The 26,919-nt window shown below is 50.2% G+C and overlaps 1 protein-coding gene across 1 annotated transcript in view; it reads right to left on the bottom strand.

Moving 5' to 3' along the window:
* Window positions 1–4,441: 4,441 nt before the first annotated feature.
* Window positions 4,442–26,919, bottom strand: part of C1H4orf50 (chromosome 1 C4orf50 homolog) — a 45,627-nt gene continuing 23,149 nt past the window's right edge. Inside the window, exons 8-13 of the mRNA XM_059372304.1 lie at window positions 23,680–23,853; window positions 19,099–19,155; window positions 16,781–16,963; window positions 10,923–10,971; window positions 9,266–9,390; window positions 4,442–4,687 (exon numbers count right to left, since the gene is read on the bottom strand). Coding sequence (XP_059228287.1) covers window positions 4,442–4,687; window positions 9,266–9,390; window positions 10,923–10,971; window positions 16,781–16,963; window positions 19,099–19,155; window positions 23,680–23,853 — 834 coding nt within the window. The remainder of the gene's footprint in view (window positions 4,688–9,265; window positions 9,391–10,922; window positions 10,972–16,780; window positions 16,964–19,098; window positions 19,156–23,679; window positions 23,854–26,919) is intronic.

Below are 26,919 nucleotides of genomic sequence, written 5' to 3'. Positions count from 1 at the left end.
TGCACTGGGCTCCTGGGCTTCCTGTCTACCAGCATTAGGAGGAGGGAAAGAGGGGCACATAGGGGCTGGGAGCAGCACAGGCAGAGCGCTCATCACAGACCCCAGACCCCTGGTGAGACCCCAGCTAGGTGATCCGATGTTAGGTGATATCACTTCCTTTTTACAGGAGGAAACCAAGCCTTCAGGGGCTGGGAGCAGTGGAGCTGGGCAGTGAATGCAGTGTCTTCAGCAGAAGCTGCCTCTGGAATCTTAGGCCCCAGCTGGGGGCTTTTGCCTTGGTAGCTGGGGGTGTCAGCCACCATGTGCGGTGCCCAGCACAGAGCATCGCTCTGAAGCCCTAGGTCCCTTCTTGCTGGGCCCACCTGGCTGCCACCTCTGCCCTTGGGACTATATCCCCCTTTGAGGCTCAGCCCAAATGCCACCTTCTTCTCTGCTCCTCCTCGGCCTCCGACTCCCCAGAGTCCTGTCGCCATCTGTCCCTGGTGGCCTGATCCCTCCCCCTCACCAAGGGCACTCACACCACCCATCACATCCTGCCCAGGCTGTGAGACAGAAATCCGGACCATCCCTCACCGGGGTTGGGAAGCAAACACCTGCTTATGAACCCCCATCTCCCCACTCCGGAGATCCCCAGTGAGGGCAGGGCCCCCCTCTGTCTAGTTCACCATCTCCAACCACAACGGGCACACTCAAGGGACTCAGAGGTAGAAAGAACACAGAGTGAGCGCAGGGCTGTGGGCAACCAGGACCCTCCCCACCACCCACCCCTCCCAGCATTGTAGGTGGGACCTCTGGGTTGAGTGGGGAGCAGGGCTGACCAGGGCTCTCAAAATGACCACAGCTTCTCTGCTTTGAGGCATCAATTCCTCCTCCAGGAATTTACCTTCAGAGGGACTCACACATGTGCAAAGAGGTGCATGTATATGCATTTTCATGACCATACCAGTTATAATAGCAAACGATCAGAAACAAGGCAAATGTCCACCAAGAGGACTGGTAGGAACCGCACGATGGGAAACAACACAACCATTTAAAGCAATGAATGAGAGGGACGCCTGGGTGGCTCAGTTGGTTAAGCAGCTGCCTTCGGCTCGGGTCATGATCCCAGGGTCCTGGGATCGAGTCCCACATCGGGCTCCTTGCTCGGCAGGGAGCCTGCTTCTCCCTCTGCCTCTGCCTGCCTCTCTGTCTGCCTGTGCTCGCTCACTCTCTCTCCCTCTGTCTCTGACAAATAAATAAAAATCTTAAAAAAAAACAACAATGAATGAGAGATGTATGTTGTGATTCAGAATGATCACCAAGACATATGAAATGGAACCTACGTCTCTGCCTGAGGCTCCTGCTGACAGTTTGTCAGCATCTCTGGACGGGTTCCTAAAAAACTGGGAGCTGTTTGCCTCTGTAGGTGGGAACTGGGGACAAGGAAGAAATCTGCACTGTGCACACTTCCGCCCCTTCCAAATTTTGAAGAACAACAATGTCTTACTCATACTAACACACCTAAGGAAACAAGATAGTCACGGTAGGGTTGCAAAAAGGCAGCACCTTCTTTCTGGCACCTTCCATCCCAGGATTAGAGAAGGCAAGTATGTCCACTCCATTTCCTACCCCTGACCCCACCCCAGGCCTTGGCACATGTGGCTGCCCGGGTCTGCAATCCCTCCTCCTTGGCGGACCCCTGCTCATCCCCCAGGACCCGTTGCAATTGCCACCTCCTCTAGGAACTCCTCACTGACCCTTTGCTGGTCAGCCACAGCTCTGTGGCCTGCAACCCTGCCTTCTCCCTGCTGCACCCTTCACCCGGCCCGTGCCATGCAGTCTCGGGCAATCTGCAGGTCTGTCCGCTGGGGGCCTGGAGGATGGGAACCTGGAATGTGACCCCTGTGACCCAGCTCCCAGCCCTTCACCTGCCCCAGCAGCTGCCCGGGGAAGTTATCTGTTGAGCAGAACCTCTGTGACTCGAGTAAAATGCCTCCCAAGAGAGCAGGGCAATGAATCAGGCAGCAGGCAGACACACTGCACTTAACATTTTCTGCTGCTTGGCCACAGGCCAGGCCAACCTTCTCATCTGATTTACTTAAAAGCCCAGGTGGGGCCCTTTCACAGTAGTAGGGGGGAGGCGGGGATGTGCATTACCTCGCCTGGGTCGGGGCTTCCCCGCTGCAGAGCCTGGCCAGACAATCCCATAGAAGGCCACCGTTGTCGTTCACTGACAGCCCGTCTGACAAATTTTCTTCCGCAGCAGTCGGTGCTGGCCCTCCTGGCTTCTCTCCAGAGGCGTCAGGTCCCTCACGGTGGTGTTCTGGTGTGGGGGGTTGAGAGTGGCTGATGCCAGCTCCAGGCACACCCAGTTCCTGCCAGATCCTGCTCAGCCTCCCGAGCAGGTCAAGTCTCCATGCCCAGGGACGTCAGACCAGACTGCAGAGGTGTCCCTGTCCCAGGGCTGGGGTCTGTGGCTGAGGCCAAGAAAATGCCCGAATCATCCATCTGCCATTGCAAAAGTGCCCCCAGGGGATCACAGCACGAAGCCATGACCCAGCTTGAGGGGACCCGAAGTGCCAGCCCCAGGCACCTCACCGGATGAGTAAGTAGTTTCTGGCTTCGGAAAATGATTTATGATGGAATCACCATGTTAGGCTGCAAAGATCGCCCTGGCTTCCGGTCCTGGGCTCCCCCAGTCGGCTCTCTGCTGAGGCCCTGAATATGAGCCAAAGTGGGGGGGGGGGGGGGCAGGGAGCTTTCCAGTGACAGGACACAGCGCACCTGACCCTGGAGACGGTTCACCCCTGGATGGGGCAGCTTAGCAGGGCGGTGCAGCCGGCTGGGCCCCAGCTTCACCGATTGGATCCTCTCCTCATCACATTCCTGATGCTCAAAGCTGATGGCGTTGTCCCCAGATAAAGGCAGGAAAGGCAACATTGGAGGAGGTCTCACACCATTAGTGACCACTGGAGATCCCCAGGGCGGTAGTGGTGGTTGACCCAGCGAGATGACAACAGTGTTTTCCCACATTGGGGTTCCTTGAGCACTGGTGTTGGGGCGGCAGGACTGCCTGGAGGTCCTGGAGGACAGAGATGGACCGCATCTTCTTTGTTTCTGCTTCCTAGTGCCTCCCAAGGACCCTTGCAGGGCCGTTCCCACTGAATGCTCACTGAACAAATGGTTGGGTAGGTCTGCTGGCAAATCAGTCCAAGGGCAGGGGTATGGCTGTGATCACCTATTTCCAGCCTATTGGGCTAATCAAGAGGGTAGCAGCTCAGCCTGCTGACAATGGCTTGATCGCCCTGGTTTTCATACGTATCAATGGCTCCCCCAGTTTCCCGCCAAATAAATCATTTGTTTCTGTCCCTGTGGTGTGGTTAGGTATAAAAGATGATGACATTACAGAAAGCCAGCTGAAGGGTATGGGGGAACTCTGTACTTTTCAATGTAAAAGTTAAACTACATTAAAATAAAATCTTCATGCTTTGACTGCTACCCTGGGCATCCTAGGTCTCCTTCATCTCTCAGTGACCACAGCTTCCGGAAGGGAACAGCACTAGGAAGGTAACCCTGACCTTTTAGACATCAAGTGTCTGTTGAATGATTGGGCTTATTAGAAAGTTCTGGTTGGTTTTAATGTTCTAAAATTTCAAATATATAATTACTTAAGTCAAGAATTTCTGTTAGTAGACAAAAATCTTTTAAAACAACGGCGGTGGGGCATGAGGGTGGTTCTCTGTGGCTGGCAATGTTAGGAGCTATGGGACCAGTCTGGGCTTCCCAACCCCGGCACCATTGACATTGGGTGGGACAATCTCTGTTGTAGGATGCTGTCTTGTGTATCGTGGGACTTGTGACACCATCTCTGGCCCTGTCCACTAGAAGCCAGGAGCACCTCTCCATTAAGACATCAAAAAATGTCTCTGGGGGCGCCTGGGTGGCTCAGTGGGTTGGGCCGCTGCCTTCGGCTCGGGTCATGGTCTCGGGGTCCTGGGATCGAGTCCCACATCGGGCTCTCTGCTCAGCAGGGAGCCTGCTTCCTCCTCTCTCTCTGACTGCCTCTCTGTCTATTTGTAATCTCTGTCTGTCAAATAAATAAATAAATAAATCTTAAAAAAAAAATGTCTCTGGACATTGCCAAATTTTTCCCTCTTTGGGGAAAATCATGCCCAGTGGAGAACCATCGGACCCATCATTCAATAGGTTTGGGTACAGTAAATATTCTCTTTGTTGCCTTAACATTAGCCCAAGCCAGAGCCCTCAAAATGTGCGAGCACAGTCCAGTATTTCTCCAAGCTCTGACAACCAACAGACCCCCCCCAAGCCAAAGGCAAAACCACTTGCCACTGAATGAGAGTTTTGATTGCTACCAATTTCTTAAAGCAGTGTCTGAAGGTTCGGCTTCAAATATTTATGGAGTCTATGAAACGGCCCCAGAGCTTGAGTGGTTCTATTAAATTTATAACTCCAGAGGTGATTTATGGACCTGGGAATTGCTGCAAATGCTTTGCCGAAGCTCTTTGTGGAAAGCCAGGATCCTCGCAGGACTCAGGAGCTCAGAGGGTGGCAGGAGGCCATCGGCTTGGGGGACGGGACAGGAGGGTCCACCTTCTTCTTTCAGGGACTGTGAGGGGAGCGCTGGCTCGGCAGGGTCTGCAGCCGGGCACACGCCAGGAGCAGGCATCCACCCTGAGGGCAGGGGCAGCTGGAGGCAAGAGCAGAATGAAATGGTCTCTGTTTCTATGTGTTCATAAAAGCCCCCAATCCCACATTCATCCAGGGAAGAGAGGGCAATGATAAGGAACATTATAGGTCACTTTCTGCGCCTCCCACTAGGGCTCCTCCTGCATCGCTCACTTCCTTCCATGACAGTTCAGCGAGGCACACCACATCTTCATGGTGCTGCGGGGGAGGAGCCAAGGGCTGGGGGGTGGCTCCCACTACGTCATCCAGCAGGCGTCTGCCAAGACAATCGCTTATGGCTGTCCCCATAGAGCAGGTGTCTGTTCTACGGTTTCTGGTTCGCAGGGTCGAGAGAGGGTGACCATCCCATCAGAAGGAAATTGGCATCAACGAGATGCCAACCTCATCTACGTAGCTTTGGCATGACTGGCTCAATGCCCAAACCCAAGCCACCCGACCTCAAAACCTCACACTTCCTGGAGCTCCCCCAGCAGCTTCTCAGCCCTTCATGCCCAGCATCATCTTTATAACATGCCATCCTTGCAAATGACAGGAAGGAAGGACCCCCGTGCTCAGCAGTACAAGTCCTACTTCCATCCTTGTTCAGTCCTCCAGTGGATAGACTCGTGGGTCTGTGCTTCACTGGTCAGACAGGCAGAATGGAGCAAACTTCTCCAGTGACCCCAAGGCGGGGATCAGTGACCAGTGGGCCATGGTGCATGCTCAGCGCCCTCTCAGCATCACCCATGGAAGCTGGCTGAGAGAAAGGCAAAGCAAGAAAGGAGAGGGGGTAAGGGTCACTGAGCACCGCCCTGTGGGCCCTGCCTGGACCAGCCCTTCCCCCACAATGCTCCCCACCCGGGGGGGGGGGCAAGCAGACAGACTTCCAGGCAGGTCCTCTGCAGAGATGGACCTGGAAGAGCAGCCCACACAGCTGCCAGGGGAACTTCCCCCAGGAAAGAAGCACCCACTGCACACTGAGAAGTAGGAAGCCTTCCTGGAGGAGGTGGTATCTGAGCCAGACTTTGAGGGAAGGAGCGGGATTCTGAAGTGTTAAAAACCGAGGGTCATTCCGTGTGGAGTAATGCACTCATGGAATGCAAACAGAGACTTAAGGAATCTGGACTTATCATCATAATAAGAATAGTTTAAACCTTATGAAAACACAGATTTTGTAGGAAAGAGGCATATAATATTTCACACGGCTCAACCTACAATGGTGAACATTTACCGAGCCCCTGTGATGAGCCAGGTATCATGCTGAGCAATGTATATGTATTGATTCATTCAGTCTTGAACCCAGAGAGGTAACTAATATTATTATCCCATTACACAGATGAAGAAACAGAGGCGCAGAGAGGTTAAGTGACTTGCTTAGGACCACACAGTCAATAGGAGACAAAAATCAGTATTGGAGCCCAAGCCACAGGGTGTCTCCCGAGCCCACATGTTCACCACTACAGTCTGCTGCTAAATACAGGATGGCTGAAGGCTCTTCAGTGGCCAAGTGACAGGATCACGGTGATGTGACATAGGGACAAATATTTCTTCAATCGCCAAAGGTTTACCAGCCTTCTCGGGATATTTTTGTGCAATTTTAGGTTCCTCGCTGCTTTTTTTTTTTTTCCTGGATTTGAGCTCAACCATAAAATAATAGAATTTTGACATGTGATAAATTTAGTTACTGTCCTTCAAAAATGACCTCATTTTGCTGACAGGTCACTGATCCCCCAGTGTAATTACCTAACAAATGCATTTTCCCCCACAGGAAGCTCTTACCCGGAGCCAGCCCATATCCATGGCTTGCAATCTGCTTTTCTGCAAGGCAGAGGGCTCTGTTCCTTGACGTCCTTTACAACTGAGCAGAACTACACCTGAACTGGGGGTGTGGGGGTTAAGAATGCAGTGCTGGGGGTAAGGGCAAGGGGCCTCTGTGACCTTCCAGAGAAAAAGCCACCCAGCCCCTCTCTCCAATTATTCATGAAGGCCCGCCATGGTCAGGTGCTGGGTAAAGCATGGGAACAGAAATGTCAACATCAACGTTCTGTCAACTCGAAGCAAAGGCATAAAAATGTCCTGTGGGCTTGAAATTCTGTCCAACCAAGGAAGGGTTTTCATCCAGTGGCATCCCAAGTGTGTGGTGATGACTTTGAAGAAAGTCAAAAAGCAATGGAGACTCCTGGAACCATGCGAGTGTTGAGGCGTGCTTTTCACCCATTCATTCACCCCATTTCTGCTCTGACTACTTCCTTAAGAGGACCGCTCTCAGTCTCCGGCCAGCACCACCTAAAGCACACCATGGAGGGGTTTCTCCTCAGTGAACTCCAGACTGGGCTGCACCGGGGGCAGGAGGGACTGCTCCCATCTCCCCAGGGAAGACCCCACTTGATCTGGTCCCACCAGCTCCAGGACCAGCTGCCTGGATGGGACCTCAGATCTGCCACTTGCTAACTGTGTGGTCTGGGGTGGGCTGTTTACCCCCTCTGCCCCTCACCTTTTCTCATAGGTAAAGGGAGCTAATGCGGATTCCTATTTTGTAAGCCCTTCATGAGGACTGGCAAAGCCAGTGCATTGTACATAGTAAGCAAGCATTGAAGAGGCAAGAGTGGGGGTTTTCTTTCCCATCGTTGTTCTCATCCACATCATCACTGGGTTCTCCTAGACTCTTCTCTATGCCTTACTCTGTGCTGCAGCTACATTTAATGGCTCACAGTTCCCCCAACCTCTCTATCTTTGGTTTGGTGGGCACTGTTCCCTTTGTCTAGAATGCCTCTGACCTGCTTGGGACAAGCCAGGCCAAAGATCAAAAGTCAGAGTAATTTTCCGAGAAAAAGACCAGAGCTGGAAAGAAAGTTTTCATTCCTAGGTAATAAACCTATAGATGAGGAACTTAAAATGAAAGTCACCAGTCAGAAAAAAAAAGAAAGAAAAGGTTTAAGAAGGTCAGTAACAGTAGCTAGCATTTATTGAATGCTCTTCTTACACCGAGCAGAACAGTGTGCATGATTTTGCTGACCTGTCTCAACAATTCCGGGAGAAATACTGTCTCCAGGTTTTATTTTTATTTTTTGAAGGTTTTGTTTATTGGGATGCCTGGGTGGCACAGTCAGTTAAGCATCTGCTTTCGGCTCAGGTCATGATCCCAGGGTCTTGGGATTGAGTCCAGCATTGAGCTCCTTGCTCAGTCGGGAGCCTGCTTCTCCCTCTGTCTGCCTCTCTCTCTCTCTGACAAATAAATAAATAAAATCTTTTTTTAAAAAAGGGTTTTACTTATTTGAGAGAGAGAAAGCACAAGTTTGGGGAAGGGGCAGAGGGAGAGTGAGAAGCAGACTCCCCACTGAGCAGAGAGTGGGGCTCCATCCTAAGACCCTGAGATCAAGACCTGAGTCGAAGGCAGATGCTTCACTGACTGAGCCACCCAGGTGTCCTTCTCTCCGGGTTTTAGACAAAAAAATAAATAATATTATGGAGGCAGGAGAAAAGCCATAGGAAGGGCCAGTAGGCTGAGATAAAATGCTAAGAATAAGATTGGTTGCCTCCTGAGTCATGGCTGGTGTTTTTTTCTTTCCTTTTGAGCATCTCTCTTGTTCAGACACATATTCTGCCCTCTTCCCTGATTTTGTGCTCATACTAGCAGTAAGCGTATTACCCTCATGTTACAGACGAGGAGGTGGCGACACAGACCCGTTAAGTATTCCGCCCACCATCACACCAAACAACAGCTGGGGTTTGAACTCAGGCCTGTCAGACTCCACACCTCACAACTAAAATACGATTTGTCTGGGAAAAGAGAGGACTCCTCTGGCTAGAACTGGTTAAGACAATTCAGACTGAACTTCCAGTAAGTACCGGAAAAGCAGGATGCAATATTACTCGGCATCTATCTAAACCATTCAAGAGCTACCGAGATGGTCAGGATCTGGGGGACTAAAATGGAAAACAAGGAGAGAATCCAGGAGTAGGGGGCATGGCCGTGTATTTCCCTCCAAGTGAGGGCAGAGCCAGTGGCTGAGAGGCAGAAGGCTAAGGGGAGCTTTTGAGAGCCTCATGGGACTGACAAGGGCCAAGGATGAAAGGTGCTGATAAACACCACAGGCTTCTGGTCAGGACCCCCAAAAGGCTATGCTCAAGGAGTAAGAGTGAACAGGAAGGAAAGCAGACCTTGAAAATTCTGAAACTCATCTCTGAACCAGTTGTGACATGAGGAATGGTCTCTGTCCTGGCATCATACCTATCACAAGCAAAAGGAAATCCTTTCTGGAGGAAGACAGTATCAAGCAGAACCTCAAATGATGTCTTTAACTTTTCATACATGATGTCCAGCACTCGATGAAAAATAACCAGGCACAGAACACGGGACTTGACCAAACCCACAAATTAAAAAAAGAAACAATAGACAGAGACTGGGAGGGGAGACCAAGGGGTCTCTCTCTGTGGGGCTGGGCATTTCCCAGCTTTCAACCACATAATGGCTTTTTGGGTATTACTCCATGATAGTTCATTGATCTGTATACTTACAAGTTGAGTCCTTTTCCATATGTGTGTTATATTTTTAATAAAAAAGCTGATCTAAGAAATTAGATGACTGATGTGCTCTCACCTTCAGAGAATGCAGTCGAGCCGTCTGTGCTGGCCACTCAGCCTTGGGAACAGGCCAGGACTCTGAATGCAGAGGTCTTTGGGTGAGGACACTGTCCATTTTGGGATTCAGGTGGTATTTCTGAGCTAGAAGAGAGTATTCTCAGTTAAGCCTCAATCCAGAAATCTATTTTAAAAATCAGCAAGTTCCTGAGCCTTGGAATAACCTTTCCCAGTCTCTGTCATTCCAAGCTCCCCAAATCCCATGGCAGAGGCCCTCTTGCGTTTCCTCGAACCCTCACATGCTTCATCCATACCCCCCTGATGGTCCCACCATGGTCATGGGCATCCTAGAAAACTGACTGCCTGTCTCAGCTTTCCCTCCCAGCTGCCAGCTCATCCAACACAGGGACCACCACCTCTGCAAGCCAACCCATCTTTGTGAACCCTGCAACACTTAGTGGGGGTCTGGTACATGGCAGCCTTCCAGAAATGTTGAATGCACAGGTAACCCAATCAATCTATCACATCTCCTTCTTTTAAAGGTGAGGAAGCTGAGCCCAGAAAAGGAAGGGCACTGGTATAAAATAGTGGCAGATACAGGACCAAATGGAATTTATGTTCTTCCAGCTGTGAAAAGAGATGTCCACTCAGACTGCAAGGATAGGAGGGGAAGGTACAGGAGGACAGGCCCAGCCTGACCAGACAAAGACAGAGCAATATCTCTCGTTTTGGGTCAGGCCCTAGACAGTCCTGAGAAAGGTCCTATCATCCTTCTTTAGAAGATAAGACTCTGGGGCTCAGAGAGCTTAATTAACTCATCCAAGATTACACAGCTGTAAGTACAGTAAGTGAATTGTTAGGTGAGCAGCTGCCTAAAGTCAACACCCTCCAGACTTTCTCCTAGTACCTACTGAGCCCCCGATATGAACATAAACGTAAACAAATCCTTTGATGGCCTCCCTTCCCCCATGTTGGAAGCACACTTCGCTTAACCAGGGAAATTCTGCCTTCCCCAGGTAGCATCTTAATTTCCTTTTACATAATAAAAATAACAGAACACAAGCAATCACCCTGTTACCATCTTTCTAAGTAACCGCCATTAGAATTTGAGTTTATCTGCTAATATAAGTTGCCAATCATCCACTTATAAGCCCATAAGATGTGCTTATCCAGCTTTATCTGTGCAACCATCCCAAACATTTCACTCCCTCCCTTTTAAAAATACGGAGAATATCATCATTTCTATGGTATCACACGATGCTTAGCGGCATGATTTTAGTGATCAATATTTTGCAGAGTCTACAGGCTAATTAACAATGCTGGAGAACGCCTCCCCCGACCACCACCAGTTTTTCATTATTAGAAACGCGCTGGCATGAATACACCTGTCCACTGAGCTTTTCCGCACAGAGAATTAGTCACTTAGGATGAATTTCCAGGAGTGAAACTACAGGGCTGAGGAACTGGGCCACTTCTGCAGAGGTGGTATTTTTCCTCCTGTGTTCTGCTTATATCATGAAGTGAGAACGCAGGGCCAAGTGGGGAAGGAGAGGGGGGAGAAAGCGGGCTCCCATTCTTCAGGGTCCACACTGGACCCTGGCCTACCTGTCAGATCGTCCTGCTGACTGGGACCGTGTCAGAGCACACAGATACTCCTAATTGAGTATCGCACTGACCTCTTACAGCAGCTGCCTTCTCGGGCTCAACATCCGGTTGGTGGCTGGTCTGGAAGAAAAGACATCTCAGCAGTTATTCTGAACGGCTCAGGAGAAAAAGCCTCACGCAGGTGGCCGTGACTGGAATGAAGCAGGCCGCTCACCCCTCCCTGCAGAAAACACATTGTCTGGCCAGATCCACCCAACCCTCCTCTCCCTGTGACCCACAAAGGAGGGGGATTCGCTCTAAGGGAAGACAGGTGCAGGAAAACGATTGCATTTCCTATACCCGAATTAATTCTCCAAACAGAGCCTGTGATTAATGTGTTTTAGAAAGTGCTGTTGAAAGTGGAAAAAAGGAGGGCAGCTGGATGGCAGAGTTTCCAAGAAAAATACTCTTTCTCCAAGAGGTCCCGCCAACACCTTGCACAAACTGATTGCTGAGCGACCCCTTGGGATCCCAGGCTTAGGCGCCCAGAAATTCAGGTCAGGCTTGAACCTGAGTCCCCTGCACCACCCCATCGACTGAGTGGTGACCCTCCTGGATCCCATGACCACACGGGGCTGATAAGAGGTGAGGTGGCAATAGCAGCTTGGCTAGTTGGCCAGGCAACCCCTGACTGGTTCCACAAGATCAGTGCTGGCCTTCAAGGTGGGTCAGATTTCAGACCAGCGGCCCAAAGCGTGCCTCCTTCTGGCTGTTTCTTGTGAACCAGGGGCCCTGCATGCCGTGTCACTGGGATACCTTCTTTCCCCCAATACCGTGTCCACCAAGCAGTCACATAGGCTGGGCACCTGCCTGAGGACCCCAGCGCTTGCCCTCTCTCTCCCTCTCTTTCTTTGGTGACCTTCTATGTGAGTGTCACGACCTCATTCTAATGTCCCCTGCTGTATGAAGGCTTCCCTGACTCTACCTGGCAGAGTTTACTCACTGGCCCCTCCATGTGCTGTGCTGTGACAACTGGGCCATTTGTCACCTCTAAGGGGGATTGATGAGTCCAGGGACTAATGCCCAAGGGCACAGACTATGGCTGGACCATAACCCACACCACACTTACTGGAGTCTTCTGTACTGTGCACGCTCGCTGTCTCCTCTTAGTGCTTGGCACTTACACCCCTGGAAACACTGTGTCTTCCAGCACCTTCACTGTTCACACCTCTGTGCCCTCCTGCATGCAGATCTCCGGGCCTCAAGCGCCTTCACTCCGTCCTTCCAACTATCCCAAACCCTCTATATCCTTCCAAGCCTGACGTGTGTGTCTCCTCCTCCAGGAAGCCTCTTCCCCATCAAGTGTCTCTCCTCTGCTCACTGCCAGTGCTCCAAATGCATGCTTCCCCTTGCTCCCAGTTTTAGAGTGTGTCTCGTTCGATGTAAACTCCTTCAACATGCGAATGAGGTTTCCTTGACCTTCATATCCAGAGCAGCCTCAGACCTGTCCCACTGGCTTCCACGTGGCACTGTATTCAGCATGTGATTAGGGTTCTAGAGACCCTCCCCTGCTCCCCACTCCTCATGTTTCCCACCAGCCCGGGGAGGCTGAGAGCCAGGCACTCTCAGGCTGAATCCTGGTTCTGCCTCTCACCAAGCCCAGGATCTTGGCCAAGTTAGTGGAACTCCAGAGCCTTGCTGTGTCCATCTGTAGAATGGACACACTACTATGTCCTGTGTGGGGTTTTGTTGGAATACAGTGAGAATGGATGGCTACTGAATGTTCCACTCACCCGCCCACTCAGGGTACAAAAATGCACCCTATGTGCTCCGCTCCCCCTGCCTCTCTCTCCATGAAAACTTTTGGGGGAATGTTCTAAACTTCATAAAAAGCAAAAGAGAAAATAATTGCCTGGATCTTTAGAGGCCCAAGCCTGGGGTCGTTGATTTAATGAATTAGGGGAGTTCAGGACTCCAAGTCTCACTGCTTCTTTTTAAGGTGACATCCATTTCTGAACGCCCATATATAGAGCTCATTGACAATACCCAGAGGAAAGCAAGCTTTTTCCAGAAGGTGGAGGGAAGAGGAACAAGCAGGGCAAGAGGAAGGGAAACAAGCAGCTCCCTTGCCTCTTGCCCTAGTGACCTCCATCTTCTTGAGGCTACAGTCCAGATGACGCCCCCACCCCCCTGACCAGTCCCTGTCCACGCCTGCACTTTCAGCTCTGAATTCCAGGCTCCAAAACTGTGAGAGCCCCCACCTATCAGATTCTGTTATAGCTGCCCCAGTTAACTGAGACTTACACATAGCCCCGAGGAAAAGGCACAGGTGCTCAGAGGGCCAAGGCTTCCCATCCATCACCCGCCCCACCAGTGTGAGGAAATCAACTCGACAGGCGGTGCATACTGACCTGAGGGACCTGCTGCAGGTGTGAGCCCCTCCTCCAAGAGCAGGAGAGTAGACAGACATAGCAATGAACCCCAGCCTGCTGGCCCCACGTGTGACCCTGCCCAGCTCTTTGACTGCCCTGGGCCTTGCTTCCCCACTGATAAAGCAGGCTTTGAGAGGATGAAGTGAGCTAATCCATAGAACATGCTAGTGTCAGGGAGGGCTGAGTCTTGGCTGTCATCACCATGCCCAGTGAATAAACGAATGGCAGCCCATCCTCCCTTGGATGTCTGGGGTCAGGTTGGGTCTCCTTCCCCAGGCAGGGGCCAGACAACCTGAGTCTCCAGGGTCCAGCCCCTCCCAGGGATGTTTCCACAAGGCCACCCTTGGCACATCAGACGGCCCCGATGCCCAGCCTCAGTGCTCCCTCTGCTCCGGTAAATCCCCCTGAGCCCACCCATGACTCCCCAGCCAGCTGGGCAGGGCTCCCAGGCTGCAAGGCAGGGTCCACAACCAGCATCAGAAATTCCACCTGTGTTCTCTGAAATGAGAGTTGGTGTCCGCAAAGCCCACATCCTGCCTAGCTGCCCAGCAGGAGGAACTGCCACCACCCCCTCAAGGGCCTTGGTGCCCTCCCAAGGCCCTGCTCAGCTGTCTGGCCCTCAGTTCTCACGGACCAAGTCACCGACTGTTGAACTAAATGAGCTGCCACGTGCACAGCCTGCGTGGCACCCACAGCCCACGTGCCTGTGGCATCCACCATCCAGAAGCACAAGGACCTTGCTCCGACACCGATGCTGGCTCCTCGCTCACTCAGAAATGAAGTACAGGTGATCTCCCACCCACTCCAGTCTCCCACTCCTGCTCCCCTCAGCACCCAGCACCTCCAGCCAGCCTGGAGCACCACCCTTGGGTTCTTAGACATGTCACTGCCTAGAGGCTGCACCCTGGGGGCTGGCCATCCAGCAACATGAGGGACCAATTCCCTGAGGACATGGGATGAGCCCAACCCCAAGCTGCGGCCCAGATCCCCAATAACGCATGTGCACCCACTACACTGCCCTTCCCATGTCATTGCAGTGGCTGGGCCCAGAAGCCCCCTGCTGGGGTCAAAGGCCAGCTCGACTCAGCCAAGCTGCTTCACACCGAGAAGCCCAAGCTAGAAAACTACCCAGAGATGTGTGTCTTTGAGCCAGACTTAGAACCTCTGAGCCTCAGTTTTCCTAACTGGGTAAGGGGCGATGAGGTTCCTTCCCTGCAGGAGGACCCCCTGAGTGAGCTCCACGAAGCACAGGGGGAAGTGTCCATGCACCGTAAGGGGTACACCTTACCGTCCCCCCACCAAGGCCATACAGCCAGGCAGTGGTGGAGCTTCCTGACTCCAGGGTGTGCCCTCTTGACAGCCGCCCATGCGAGGACCAGGTTCCTACCCAGTGGAATCCCCTGCATGGGGTGTTTAACAGATTATCTGTCTTCAGGTCAACTCTGGCACATAGGCTGTACTGTTCCCAATTTACAGAAGGCAAAACTGAGGCTCGGAGCATGTAATGGTCTGCCCGCTTCACTGCTTCTGCCCAGCACTTGGCACCAGGCCTGGGGCATGGCAGTGGGTGCTAGGTATCTGTGGATTTTGTTGTTTGTACATGAAACAGTGAGACGCCCCACTACCCCACCCAGTAATGAAAATGGGGGGTGTTCTTGGAAAGCAGAATTGTAAAGTAATGCAAAATGAGTCAGGGCAGATTCAAAGCCACATCAGAACAGTAGAAGCTTTTAAGTAGCCATGGCCTTCAACAGGTCTTGGGGAGACACCCTGGCCCAGCAGGAGGCATGTCGAGGTCCTGGGAGCACATCCTTATAGGAAATAAATGACGCAGGCTGATGGTACCATTAATTCTCCTTGTTCTCATCCCAGTCTCCAGAAGGAGATTCTGATTGTAAACGTTTAATGACTAACAAATGAACAGAGGAATGAATGAATGAAATTCCAGACAACTCCACCATTTCAGGGAAGAAATACATGCTGACATTTTTTTTTTCATCCATCCATCCAGTATATCAGCCTGCATATGGTTCTAGTTCTCACAGGAAACTGATAAATTAGTGGTCAGGTTTATACATCAGTCTCTATGAATTTGGTCATTGTAAGTCAGCCTATCCGATCCCAGAGAACATTTCAGTTCTAAGTTTCAAAGCAGCTGTTGGAGGGTGGGGCTCCCACCACTATGAGGTCCCCTCAGCACATAGCCAGCTGGCCCTCGCATGTGACACCTACTACATCCCATACCCTGGAACTCTGCTTTTCCTCCTGCTTTGGTCAACACAGAGACTGTGCCAAGTATCTCAATAAGCCGCTGACTTCTTTCCTCAGCCCTATGCTGGCACTGAAGAGACTTGAGCATTCGTGCAAAGAGATGAGCACAGGACTGCGAGTCTGGGACTCTGGACTCAAATTCTGGTTCTGAACCAAGTCACCATGTGGCCCTGAGTCTCCAGGACTTCACTTCCTGGGCTGTACTGTGGCTGGCTGGGACGAGGGGGGCCTCTGACGGCTGCCAGGGAACAGAAGGGACAGAGAAGGTGGGACTTGCAGAGCTGGGCTGGGAAGGGCCAAGGAGTGGAGGAACAGAGCTGGTGTTAAGTTGCCTAGGGGGAGCGTGGAAATCAGGGCCGGCTATGTCTACAGCAGGAGCTGCGTTTGTTGGGGTGTTGCTGGCTGGTCCCCAGGAATGAGGTTGTGTGCCTGCCTGTATGTGAGGGGGATGGGGGACAGCCTCAGCTGAGCACCCACTGTACCAGGCACAGAGACCCCAGGTGCTGCTGTTCAGAGCCTGACCTGGGTGAGAACTGGCATCAATGACCATGCACACTGCCTGGGGGCAGCGTGACCTTGAGTGAGCCTTCCAATCTCTCTGAACCTCAATTTCCTCTTCGGATGGCAGTTAGGAGAGGAGATCCTCATTCAGTTAGCTCCTGATTTCATTCATGCACAAGTATTCCCTGAGCAGCTTCTCTGGTCCAGGCACTAGGAAGCTAGAGATGGTTATGAAGTTGCTGAAGAAGAGCTGGCAAAGCTCCTACAACAGCAGGGGAAACTCCCTCTGACATGCCACAGAGGGCAGAGGATGTGGTGACCTCTGTGTTCAGCGGGACCCAGGGAAGTATCCCTGGACAAGGTCACGCTTGAGCTGTGTCTTGAAGGCTGCGGGACAGACCAGAATCCTGCCAGGGAAAGTGGTGAGTGCTAAGGCCCTGGGGCACACATGAAAGCACCACCTGGTGGAAGAAACCGCCCAGTTCATGCAGGACCCTGAACTGACGCTATTTGTGTGTCTGTCCCCGGCCTCGGGCTGTGAGGCCTTTAAGGGTAAGGACACCCAGATCAGCCTCCTGCACCCGCTGGGAGCATAGGTGCCACCACGGAGCAGGAGTCTTGGGCGCGTTCTGGGTGGGATCAGTGGGCAGAGGGAATGAGGAACAGTTCAGCTCAGGCAGGTGGGCAGGAAGCTCATGGCCCCACAGCTCCCACCAGAAGAGGGACAGCGGTGTCTGTAGAACTACCTCAGGGAGCCCCAAAGCCGGGAAGGTGGCTGCATACTCGGCCAGCGCCACGTCGTCCACCATGGTCTGTGCCATCTCAGAGAGCAGCTGGTCCTCCAGTCCATGTCTGCGCAGCTCCTGAAGCAGGTGTGTGATCAGGTGGTTCCTCTCCCGGCACTTCTGGACCAGGGAAGCCAGCTTGGCCTGAAAGGGTGGGAGTGGAGACATAGCCAGGTAGGTCCACCAATGCAGGGCACCCTCTGGGGCTGAGCGGTTGGGCTGGGCTTGGGGCAACACATTCCTGCTCTGCATTCCCCAGCACAGCCTGGGCTCAACCCTCTCCCTGCAATTCCTCCTGCGCCCACAAGCCAGAAACTGCTTTGAAAAAAGTCACCACACTGTTGCACTCCCTGGGACTCCCCCACTGCTCTCTGGATATGGAGTTCAGGATCAGGGGTTCAAGAGTGTGGACTCCGTCACTGACCAGCTATGACCAAGCTTCTCTCTAGACCTTGACTTGCTCATCTGTATGATGGGCATCATTTAGGGCACCAGGATAGAAGGGGCTGGTGTCCCTCTCTGTCTGGCTCCCAGCTCCTTCTATCCCAACAGTTGATATTATACTTGTAGGTCTGTCTCCCACATAGCTTGGGAGCTCCTTGAGGTTGGGGTGACACTGCCCTGGATCCCTGGGCCATCGCTGGGCCATCACTGGGGACAGCATGGCCCTTGGGAAGGATTTGTTACATGGATGGTATGAGTGAGTGACCCTTCCATGAAATGACCTCCCACATCTGTACATGTCTGGAGGGGGTTACAGACTCTCGTCATTCAAGACTGGCCCCAAGTGAGTCTCTGTCCCTTCTGGGGTGTGCTCTGCTCCATCAGAAGAGGAGGTGATGATGCTTTCCTGCCAGGACTTCCTGCCCTGAGGCTTGGGCACATCCCCCAGGCAGTGGTCCTTAGGTGCCCCATACTGGCAAGAGGGCAGTATGGAGGTTGGGGGTCTCAGCACCCTTGGGTGGGGCTCCCCAGGTCCCCTGGACCACACTCCCCAAAACATCAGGGCCTCGTGCATTTGGCCTGCATCAGCTGAACATAGTAACTGCAGCTCCCCCTACAAGGCCTTGTTCGTGGTGACAGTGACTTTACTGGGGGCTCTTCATGACCTCCCAGAGGGACCATGTGGCTGAGGGGAGCCTTTGGCCTCAGACAGAACTGCATTCAAATCATGGCTCTGCTACCAAGTAGCTCTGTGTGACTATGGGCAGGTCACTTCCCTTGTGAGCCTCAGTTTTCCCCATCTGTAAAGTGGGGCTCACGTGCCCCTTTCCTGCCATGTTGCTCATAGACCTTAGAACAAACTGTGTGGAGTCCCTGGCATAAGGCAGCCTTCGTAGTTTACAAAGGATTATGGTCTTTGTTTAAGTAAAAGGTACAAGGAAATGATTAAAAAAAGGGGGGGCGGAGCGCAGAAGCTTCACATTTTCATAGGGCATTAGGGTTGCTGTTTCCACTGCTGACATCCATGGGGTGTCAGAACAAGCTTTGAGTGGGAATGAATGTCACGCCACATCACAACCGTAGTAGACCCGAGCCTCTGACAGATGTGGGAGCACTGGGAGGGAGAAGGGCTTGACGGATGGCGTGGCTCACAATTCTGAGTTAACATCTAAGGAAACCAAGGACCCAGCATGGGTGGGGCTGGTAAGTCAGTGGGGCCAGGGCCCCCTCTGTACCCCACCCAGAGACTGGACAGAAAAGGGCAGGCCCTCCAGGTGCCCTTCCCAAATTCGGGTGCCATATCGGAGGTTTCCAGCAAATGACACATCCGAATGGCAAAGAACATTTGGGCCATGAGGGCTACTTCTGGGAATCTGTCCTAAAGACATGTCAGGCTCTGTAGGGAAAACCCTTCTAATAAAACAAAAGAGGGCGGGAGAGGGGAAGACGGACAGACAGACCTGACCATGGATGGAGCAAGGGCCCCGGCAGCTTTATGAACTACAGCATTTGGTGTTTCATTCTCCAGCACAAACAGCTGATTCGGGGCTTGGGACAGACAAGGACAGCCTTCCTGGATTATTCTCCAGCAGGAAAAGCAGGACACAGACACCACAGATGTGGTGGGATCTCAGACACATGTAAAGTATATCAGAAGAAAATACACGAAAACTCTAGACTTGAATGGGAATTTGGGGGTGATATTTCTCTTCTTTCCCATGTGTGTATGTGTCTTTTTTTTAAATAATAAAGATGGACTGAAGATCTAGAATGGGGAAATATGAACTCTGTTTGTTTAGAAGAGACATTTCATACTGATCTCACAGACATAGTACCTTTAAAGGAGCCACAGCGAAATTGGCCTCATGTTGCTTTTTCTGAAGCTCATCAAGCTGAAAGAGAACCAACATGTGTGAGAAGGCTGTGTCCTCCACACACACCCCTGCCATTTACACCACCAGCATCTCCCCAGGCAAGCTGGGCTCAGAGAGGTTGGCTCTACTCCCCTCTTTTCCCACATGGGCTAGTCAGTGAGGCACAGGGACCTTTCCTATCCCCGGCTTTGCAAGACCAGAGGAGGAAGGATGCTCTGAGCTCTGCCAGACGGTGGCTGTGGGACCACCTCTGTTGCCTCTTCATTTAGGCAGGAAGTGTTCCCAGATATAACTTGCAGAAATGCCAGAGTCTTCTGGTGCCGTGTTTTTAAACCTCCTGGTATCCGAGCCCAACACCCTGGGTCCCAATACTGGCTCAGCCCCTCGCTAGAACTGTGACCTTGTACAAATCACTTCTCTCTCTGCCTCGGTCTTCTCATCTGTAAAGTGGGAGTAATATTAGTGTCTACCCAATGAGTGAGGATTATAGCAAGGATGCTGTGAATCGTTTCCTATAAAGTGCTTAGAATACCCGCTTAACGCTCACGGAATGTGAACCGTTATTACTGTCTGGTGTGCGCATGTCAGTGAAGAAGCTCTGGACCTTCCAGCCGGGCCCCACACCCCGCTGAATGCCAGTGAGTCATCCCCACTGATGCTCGGTGGAGCACAACTGCCCAGCCAAGTCCCGTCTCAATTGCTGACCCACCAAATCCTAAGAGAGAATAAGACAGCTGGTCTTGAAGTCCTTCTCCTTCCCCCTCTTGTTCCCTTTGTAGTCAGAACAAGAAAACGACACAAATAAAAATCCTTCTTCCTCTTGCCAACCTCTTCTGATCTCTCACGCAGGTCTCAACCTGCCTATTCACGACCAGAATGCCGACGTACGTATACATACCTAGGAAATGACACTATTCGAATGTTTTACGTCTCAGTTTTGTCACTGAATTTACAGTCCAGGTGTTATTTCTATGTCAATACATACAAACTGATCACATCCACTTAAAATCTTGCATATTATTTCAGCATAAGGCTGAAAGGTAACCTATTGAACCCATGCTTTAGGAAAGTGTATACTGTTTCTTTGCTTTCCAAACAAGGCTTCACAAACATTCCTATATGGCTCTTTTGGCGTACCTTTTGGAATGTATTCAAAGTGTAAAATGCCAGCTCCAAGCAGACAGTCTTCTATTCAAAAGACACTCAGTAACATTTGCAGGCTTGGAGTCAACCTCCTGCCTCCGTCGTTTTAGGCAACAGTGTGAATGTGGCTGCGCCCTGTGTGCTGGGGCGTTTGCAAGGAAAAAGTGAATGAGAAGAAAATGAAAAGACAACAGATGGGAGGGAATATTTGCCAGCCACATATCTAATACGGGACTCGTATCTAGAACATATACAGACTCTTCATCTCAACAACAAAGAAATAAACCACCCAATTGCAAAATGGACAAAAGAACTGAATGGTCATTTGTCCAGTGGAAGATAGATGAATGACCAGGAAGCCTGTGAAAAGATGCTCAACACCATCGGCCACTGGAGAAAGACAAAGCAAAGCACACGGAGCCAGCACCTCATGCCTGCTGAGATGCTCAATCTCACACAGAAGGGTGTGAAGGTCCCTGTGCTCGTGGAGAGTCTGGGGCATCTGTCCATGCTGATGGGACTGAAGAACAGAGCTATCGGAGACCAACCTCAAGGTTGAAGTGCCCCATTGTCCTATGACAAGAATTTCATCAGAGAATGGAAAGCTAGCAAAAAAGAACCCAATGGCCAGGGTCTAGGGGGAGTGCCTGGGTGGCCCCGTGAGTTAAGTGTCTGACTCTTGATTTTGGCTCAGGTCCTGATCTCAGGAGATCTCAGGGACTGAGCCCTGTGTCAGGCTCTGTGCTCAAAAAAGAGTCTGATTCTCCCCTTCCTTCTCCCTCTGCCTCACTCCTCCCTCCTGCTTGTGCTCTCTCTCTCTTTCAAAAACAAAACAAAACAGGAAAACAGCTAAAATAAAATAAAAATTAGAAAGACACAAACAGAGGGGCTTCTGGGTGGTTCAGTCGGTTAAGCGTCTGCCTTTGGCTCAGGTCATAACTCGGGGTCCTGGAATCATCATGTTCCCTACTTGGGGGGCATCAGCTTCTCCCTTTCCCTCTGCTGCTACCTGCCCCCACCTCCAGCTTGCGCTTTCTCTCTCTCACTCTCTCTCTCAAATAAATAAATACAATCTTTAAAAAAATAGAACTAAAGGGAAATTCTAGGACTGTAAAACACAATACCTAAAATTAAGAACAAAAATAATGAGTTTATGAGTAAATCTGACTTCCTGAAGAGTATTCACTGGAAGATGGGTTAGAAAAAAACACCCAAACTGAAGAGCAGGAAGAAAAAAAACATTGAAAACTATGAAAAACAGACTATAAAAGATACTAGATATGGTAAAAAGTTCCTGCATATGCAAATGGAAGTATATGCTTCACAGATCAGTGACAGGAGAAAAAAAGTCCTACTAGCTTCCTTGCTACATACACAAGGAGGGAACAGCGAGGAACATTCCCTGTTCACTGCCTGGGCTTTGGAAGTGGTATCAGCGCTGGGAAGGCTTTCTGTAATATGGATTAAGAACCATCACGACCCCACTCTGGGCCAGTAATCCCAGTTCTCTGAGCTCTTGCATATAAACAGGAATATATATATTAATGGTAATAATCACAGATCCAACAACAGGTGAATGAAAGTCACTTCCACCCAATAGATTACTGCACAGGCAAAAAAAAATACTGGGCCCAAGGTTTAGGAGGCAACAGACATGAAACTCTAAGTATAGTGTATCTGGTTATACAAAGAACGCACGGGAAAGGAGCCAGAGATGATGTCACAATGTTGATGGTGTGTTTTTCATCCATCAGATTGTCAAAAACACAGAAGTGATAACATTCTGGGTAACAAGTGTGGGTGAACACATACACTCATTTATTCCTGGCGGAAGCATAAATGAGCGCTGACTTTGGAGGGTTACTTGCCCTTCTGTATCAAAGTTAACTGCATACCTCTCCTTTGACCCAGTAATTACTTTGCTAGAATTTTACCCCTTGAATATGTAGCAGAAACATATCCCAAGTCAAGAGATACAGAAACACTCACTAAGCTTTGTTTGTAAAGCAAAGAAACAGAAACAATGTGGATTTCCATAAACAAAGAATTGATTAAGTTATGGTTTGGCCTTACGAAAAAATAATAATGGATTTTTTTTTTAGATGAGGTCCTTTGTATGTGTTAATATGGAAATAGCACCAAGATTTTCTATTAAATGAGGAAACGAACAGGGTGCCTGGGTGGCTCACTCAGGCATCTGCTTTTGGCTCAGGTCATGATGTCAGAGTCCTGAGATGGGGCTCCATGTCATGCTCCCCGCTCAGCAGGGAGCCTGCTTCTCCCTCTCTTCCCCACCCATGCTCTCTTGTTATCTCTTTCCCTCTCTTTCTGTCAAATAAACAAACAAATAAAATCTTTTTAATCTTTTTTTTTTAAACTTTAAATGAAAAAAATCAAGACGTGGATTATTTTTTGTGGTATAATTTCATGTATGTCTACACATTCACACATTCACCAAATGTGAATACATAGGGTTAAAATAAAATACTGGTGCTCAGAAGGGGTTGGGGTCAAAGTGAGGAAGGACTTTTTTGTTGTTGTTTTACATTTTTAAAAAAATGAGATAATTATAGATCTACATCCAGTCATGAGAAATAAGACAAAGAAATCCCTTGTATCCTATGCCCTGTTTTCCCCAAGGGGAACATTTTATAAAATTATAATATATTACAACCCTATAATGTCAATTATATTGGAACAATCTACCAATCCTACTCAGATTTCTCAGTTCTGCTTGTCCTGTGTGTGTGTGTGTGTGTGTGTGTGTGTGTGTGTGTGTTTAGTTCTGAGTAATTTCATCAACCATGAAAGTTCGTATCTCCATCATAACAGATAAGATAATGAACCTTTCACATTGTCAAGGATCTCTCTGCTCTTATAAAATTGCTCTCACTTCACTACTACAGAGGAAGGGCTTTTATTATGTAAGATGTGAAAACCAGTTAGACTTTCTAGAAAAACCCATGTATATTAGTTTCAGATAGAGCAGACATTAGCTTGTGGAGGGATTACAGGTCTCACTTCCTTCCCCATACTGGTCTTTACTTTGGAAATCTCACAAATACTACCAAACTGCTGGGAATGGTGAGATCTGGCCTGATTCAAGTCCTCAAAACTTCCCAGAGGGATGCCTGAGTCAGGTGAGGTCATGATCTTAGGGACCTGAGATTGAGCCCCATATCAGGGACCTGAGATTGAGCCCCACATCCCGCTCCCTGCTCAGCGAGGAGTCCGCTTCTCCCTCTCCCTCCCACCGCCCATGCTCACTCACTCTCTCAAATAAATTTTAAAAATCTTAAAAGACAATACAAAACAAACAAACAAAAAAACCCAAAAAGCTTCCTAGAGTGTGGGCCCATTTCATTTACGGGCGGGAAAGGAAGTGGGGCTCCAGCCTACCTGGCCCTGGAGCTGCTCCCGGAGGCGGGCGGCTTCCCCAAGTGCCTCCTGTAGCTGGCGGTGGGCGGACGTCTGGTCTCTGAGTTGGCACTGTAGGGTCAACACCCGGTGCTGGAGCTGCCCCACGCGAACCCTCAGGTCCTCTGTCGGGGGGTCTGCCTCTGGGTCCCGCAGCTGTGGAAATCACCCATCCGATGGAAATGCTTAGCTTAGCTTCTAAGTAATTTGCCTTAGCAAATAAAAGGACATGTTTTCCTTCTTAATTTTTTTCTTCTGGCTTACATTTTTTTCTCAAGTCAAAGATTTTAGAAAATAAAGGAACAGAAGTCACCCCAAACCCTATTAGCCAGAATAATCACTGCTATTATCCACACATTTTTTTTCCAGTCTTTTTGCAATGCCTGTATGCATGAGCACATGTGAGCCTGTGGCCCATCCTGGGTTTTTTTTTGGGGGGGGGGCAGTGTTGGGAGGGTCTGGGGAATCACAGAATAACATTCTGAATGTGATTTTCAGATATATATATATTCCGATATATATATATCTTTTTGCACATCTTTTCAAAAATATGCAAAATGGCAGGGCATTCCAGAATCTGTCTCCATCGATTTCGGTCACCACTCTGCTAAAAAAAGGTATAATGAATGGAATTTCAGGTTCAAATCCAATTACTAGATACTTATTACATTAAAGCATCCTCCATTTATATAAAGCAGAGGATAGTACATTTTCCCCCAAATGCTTTTTCTTAAATTAGTACAAAATGGTCTCTCACTCTTTTGGGGCTCAGACATGAGCGGGTTTCATACGGATGTCATGGCGAATTTCCAGGAAGGCAGAAAGATGTGAAGGAGAGGCGGTGTTGTATTCAGCAGGGGTGTTGAATAGTAGCAATGCCCCTAGCCCCAGTGGTTCTGGGTTCTAAAGTCTTATTTTTTAATAATGTCCATATACACACACAGGCAAGCATATATAGACACAAAAAGACACACACATAGATTTTCTCTAAAGAACAATTAACAGACCATCTATATCTTTGGTATTCTGCTTTTCTTGCTCAGTGCCATGTCAGGAGCATTTGTCCATATTATGAAATAATGTTGAAAACATCACAGTGAGCATACGTTCTAAGGAATGCTGAATGCTCAAGGCATTCTAAATTTGGCTGCTATAATTGGGGTGATCATAAACACCCTTACATGTAACAACTGGATGGACCTCTGAGTCTTTCCCTGAGATCATCCGAGGGGGGTTTTCTGGACCCAGGGCCTGAGCATCATTAAGGAACCATTTCACATGCTACAGTGGCTGATGAAGGTGCAGCTCTACTAAATACCAGGCTCATTTTTGCAGGAGCCCAGAGCTCAGAGGCTTCTCACACTCCCTTCCTTGGGCATGGCAGTGCACCCTTCATCGAAAGCAGTTACCCTGGGAATCTGATGACTTGCAAAGTTCATCTCTTCCTTGTGCTCTTAGCCTGGGGGTGAGCAGGGAGGAGGGGCCTGAGCCACTCTGCTGGGAGAGGCTAGAGAGGCCGGTGCAAGGGCAGAATCAACGTGCCTCGCAGCTGGTGAGGCCTCCCCCTTGTTAGGAAAGAAATCTGAGAGCAGAATGTGGTTTTCTTCTAATTAATAGAAATTCACAGAGCGTGGGCCTAAGATGCACAGGCTGGGCCCTGTCAAGAACAGATGGGTGCTCCCGATGGTTTCATGAAATCCAGCTCTCAGACTTGCAAAACAACTTGGCCTTTCTGGGAAGTTTGGTGCCTTCGCTGCATCCCCTCTCCAATGACTGGGACGAGGGGTTTGTCCCAGCGACCCTTAGATTACGTTCTACTGGCTCTCCCAGTATGTTCTAAAGAGAATGGATGTGTGGGGTAGGGGCCAGCCCTGCCTGCCACATGGGATGGCACCACTCAGCAGTCTTGTGAACGGCTCACGACCCACTTGCTCCCAAATGGGAATGATCGGTGTGGGCTCCAGCCACATGTGTCCTGAGGGTTATGGTGCCCTCGGGGAGCTCTGGTGGGGGAGATCGATACAGAAATAGGCCAATCAGTACTGCACGGTCAGGGGAAGCTGGGAGGCACTAAGCCAGAGACACCCACTGCCATCCAGCACTGGGGGATGGAAATATGACCACTGCTCTCTGGGCTGGTCAAGGGGCATGTGAAGCCGTAGTACCTGTTGATTCCCAAGGTAGAGGTGTTCCCACCAGGACCAAGGACACACTGTGAACGTGCCATCACGCCTCCACACAGAGCCCATCTGCGGCCCTGGGAGGCACTGCCCCCCCACCAAAGGAGACCCCAGGGGTGAGTGGCAGTTCCCAGGAGAAGACTGGGGAGCAGGAGGGGCCCAGCAAGGATGCCGGAGGGTGCAGGGTGGGATGCAAACAGCTAAGGCTCCCCAGGCCTGGATTAGAATTCACCAGAAGGAGTTGGGACTTCACACCAAGTACAAGAGGAAGAGACAGAAGGATTTTAAGCAAAATAGCAACACGATCAAGTCTGTGACTTGGGATGATGAAATGGGGACACTTTCTTGTCCCTGCCTCCTGTACATCAACAAACCTCGTTTCCTTCAATTCTGGTTTTTGTCTGGAATCCTCCCTTCTTTTAGTTCCAAATTCCTCAACTCTGGCATCATCTCTTGGCATCATTTCTTGACTGCAAAGTTGTCTTGACTGTTTCCCTGCATCCCCCTGGCCCTTTTCTTCCCAGCAAGCAGTGATCTTTTTACAAATGAATTGAACCACATTTTTCTCCCGCTTAAAAGCCCCTAGTGGCTTCCCATTGCATTTAGAAAGTATCATAACTGGGGTCTGCAGGCCATCTGAGCTCTGCCCCATCTCACATCACTGTTGCCCACGTGATCCTGCTGCACTGCCTACTTTCTCTTTCTGTTAGCCAGGTTCATTCCTACCTTGGGTCCTGGTCACTTCCTTCTCCCTCAACATGAAAAGCTCTTCATCTGCCACCCCTTTCCCACCTTGAAATGCTCAACTTTATATTCCTCTCCTCAGGGTCCAGTTTCTACCAGGTCTGACCAGCTGATTGGACAACTACAAAATCTGGGGAAAGGCACAGAACAGTTCTTTGCAAGCACTGAGTGGCGGCCAATGCAGGCTACAATCCTTGAGGGAAAGGATACACAACAAGGCAAGCTCCATATTTTCCCTGGCTTTCTCACTGCAGCATTTTTCAAACAATGGGTCAGGAGTGGGAGCCCTAGCTGAGAG

The sequence above is a fragment of the Mustela nigripes genome, chromosome 1, assembly GCF_022355385.1.
Source record: "Mustela nigripes isolate SB6536 chromosome 1, MUSNIG.SB6536, whole genome shotgun sequence".
NCBI classification, from domain to species: Eukaryota; Metazoa; Chordata; class Mammalia; order Carnivora; family Mustelidae; genus Mustela; species Mustela nigripes.
This window is presented reverse-complemented; position numbering and strand designations above follow the sequence as displayed.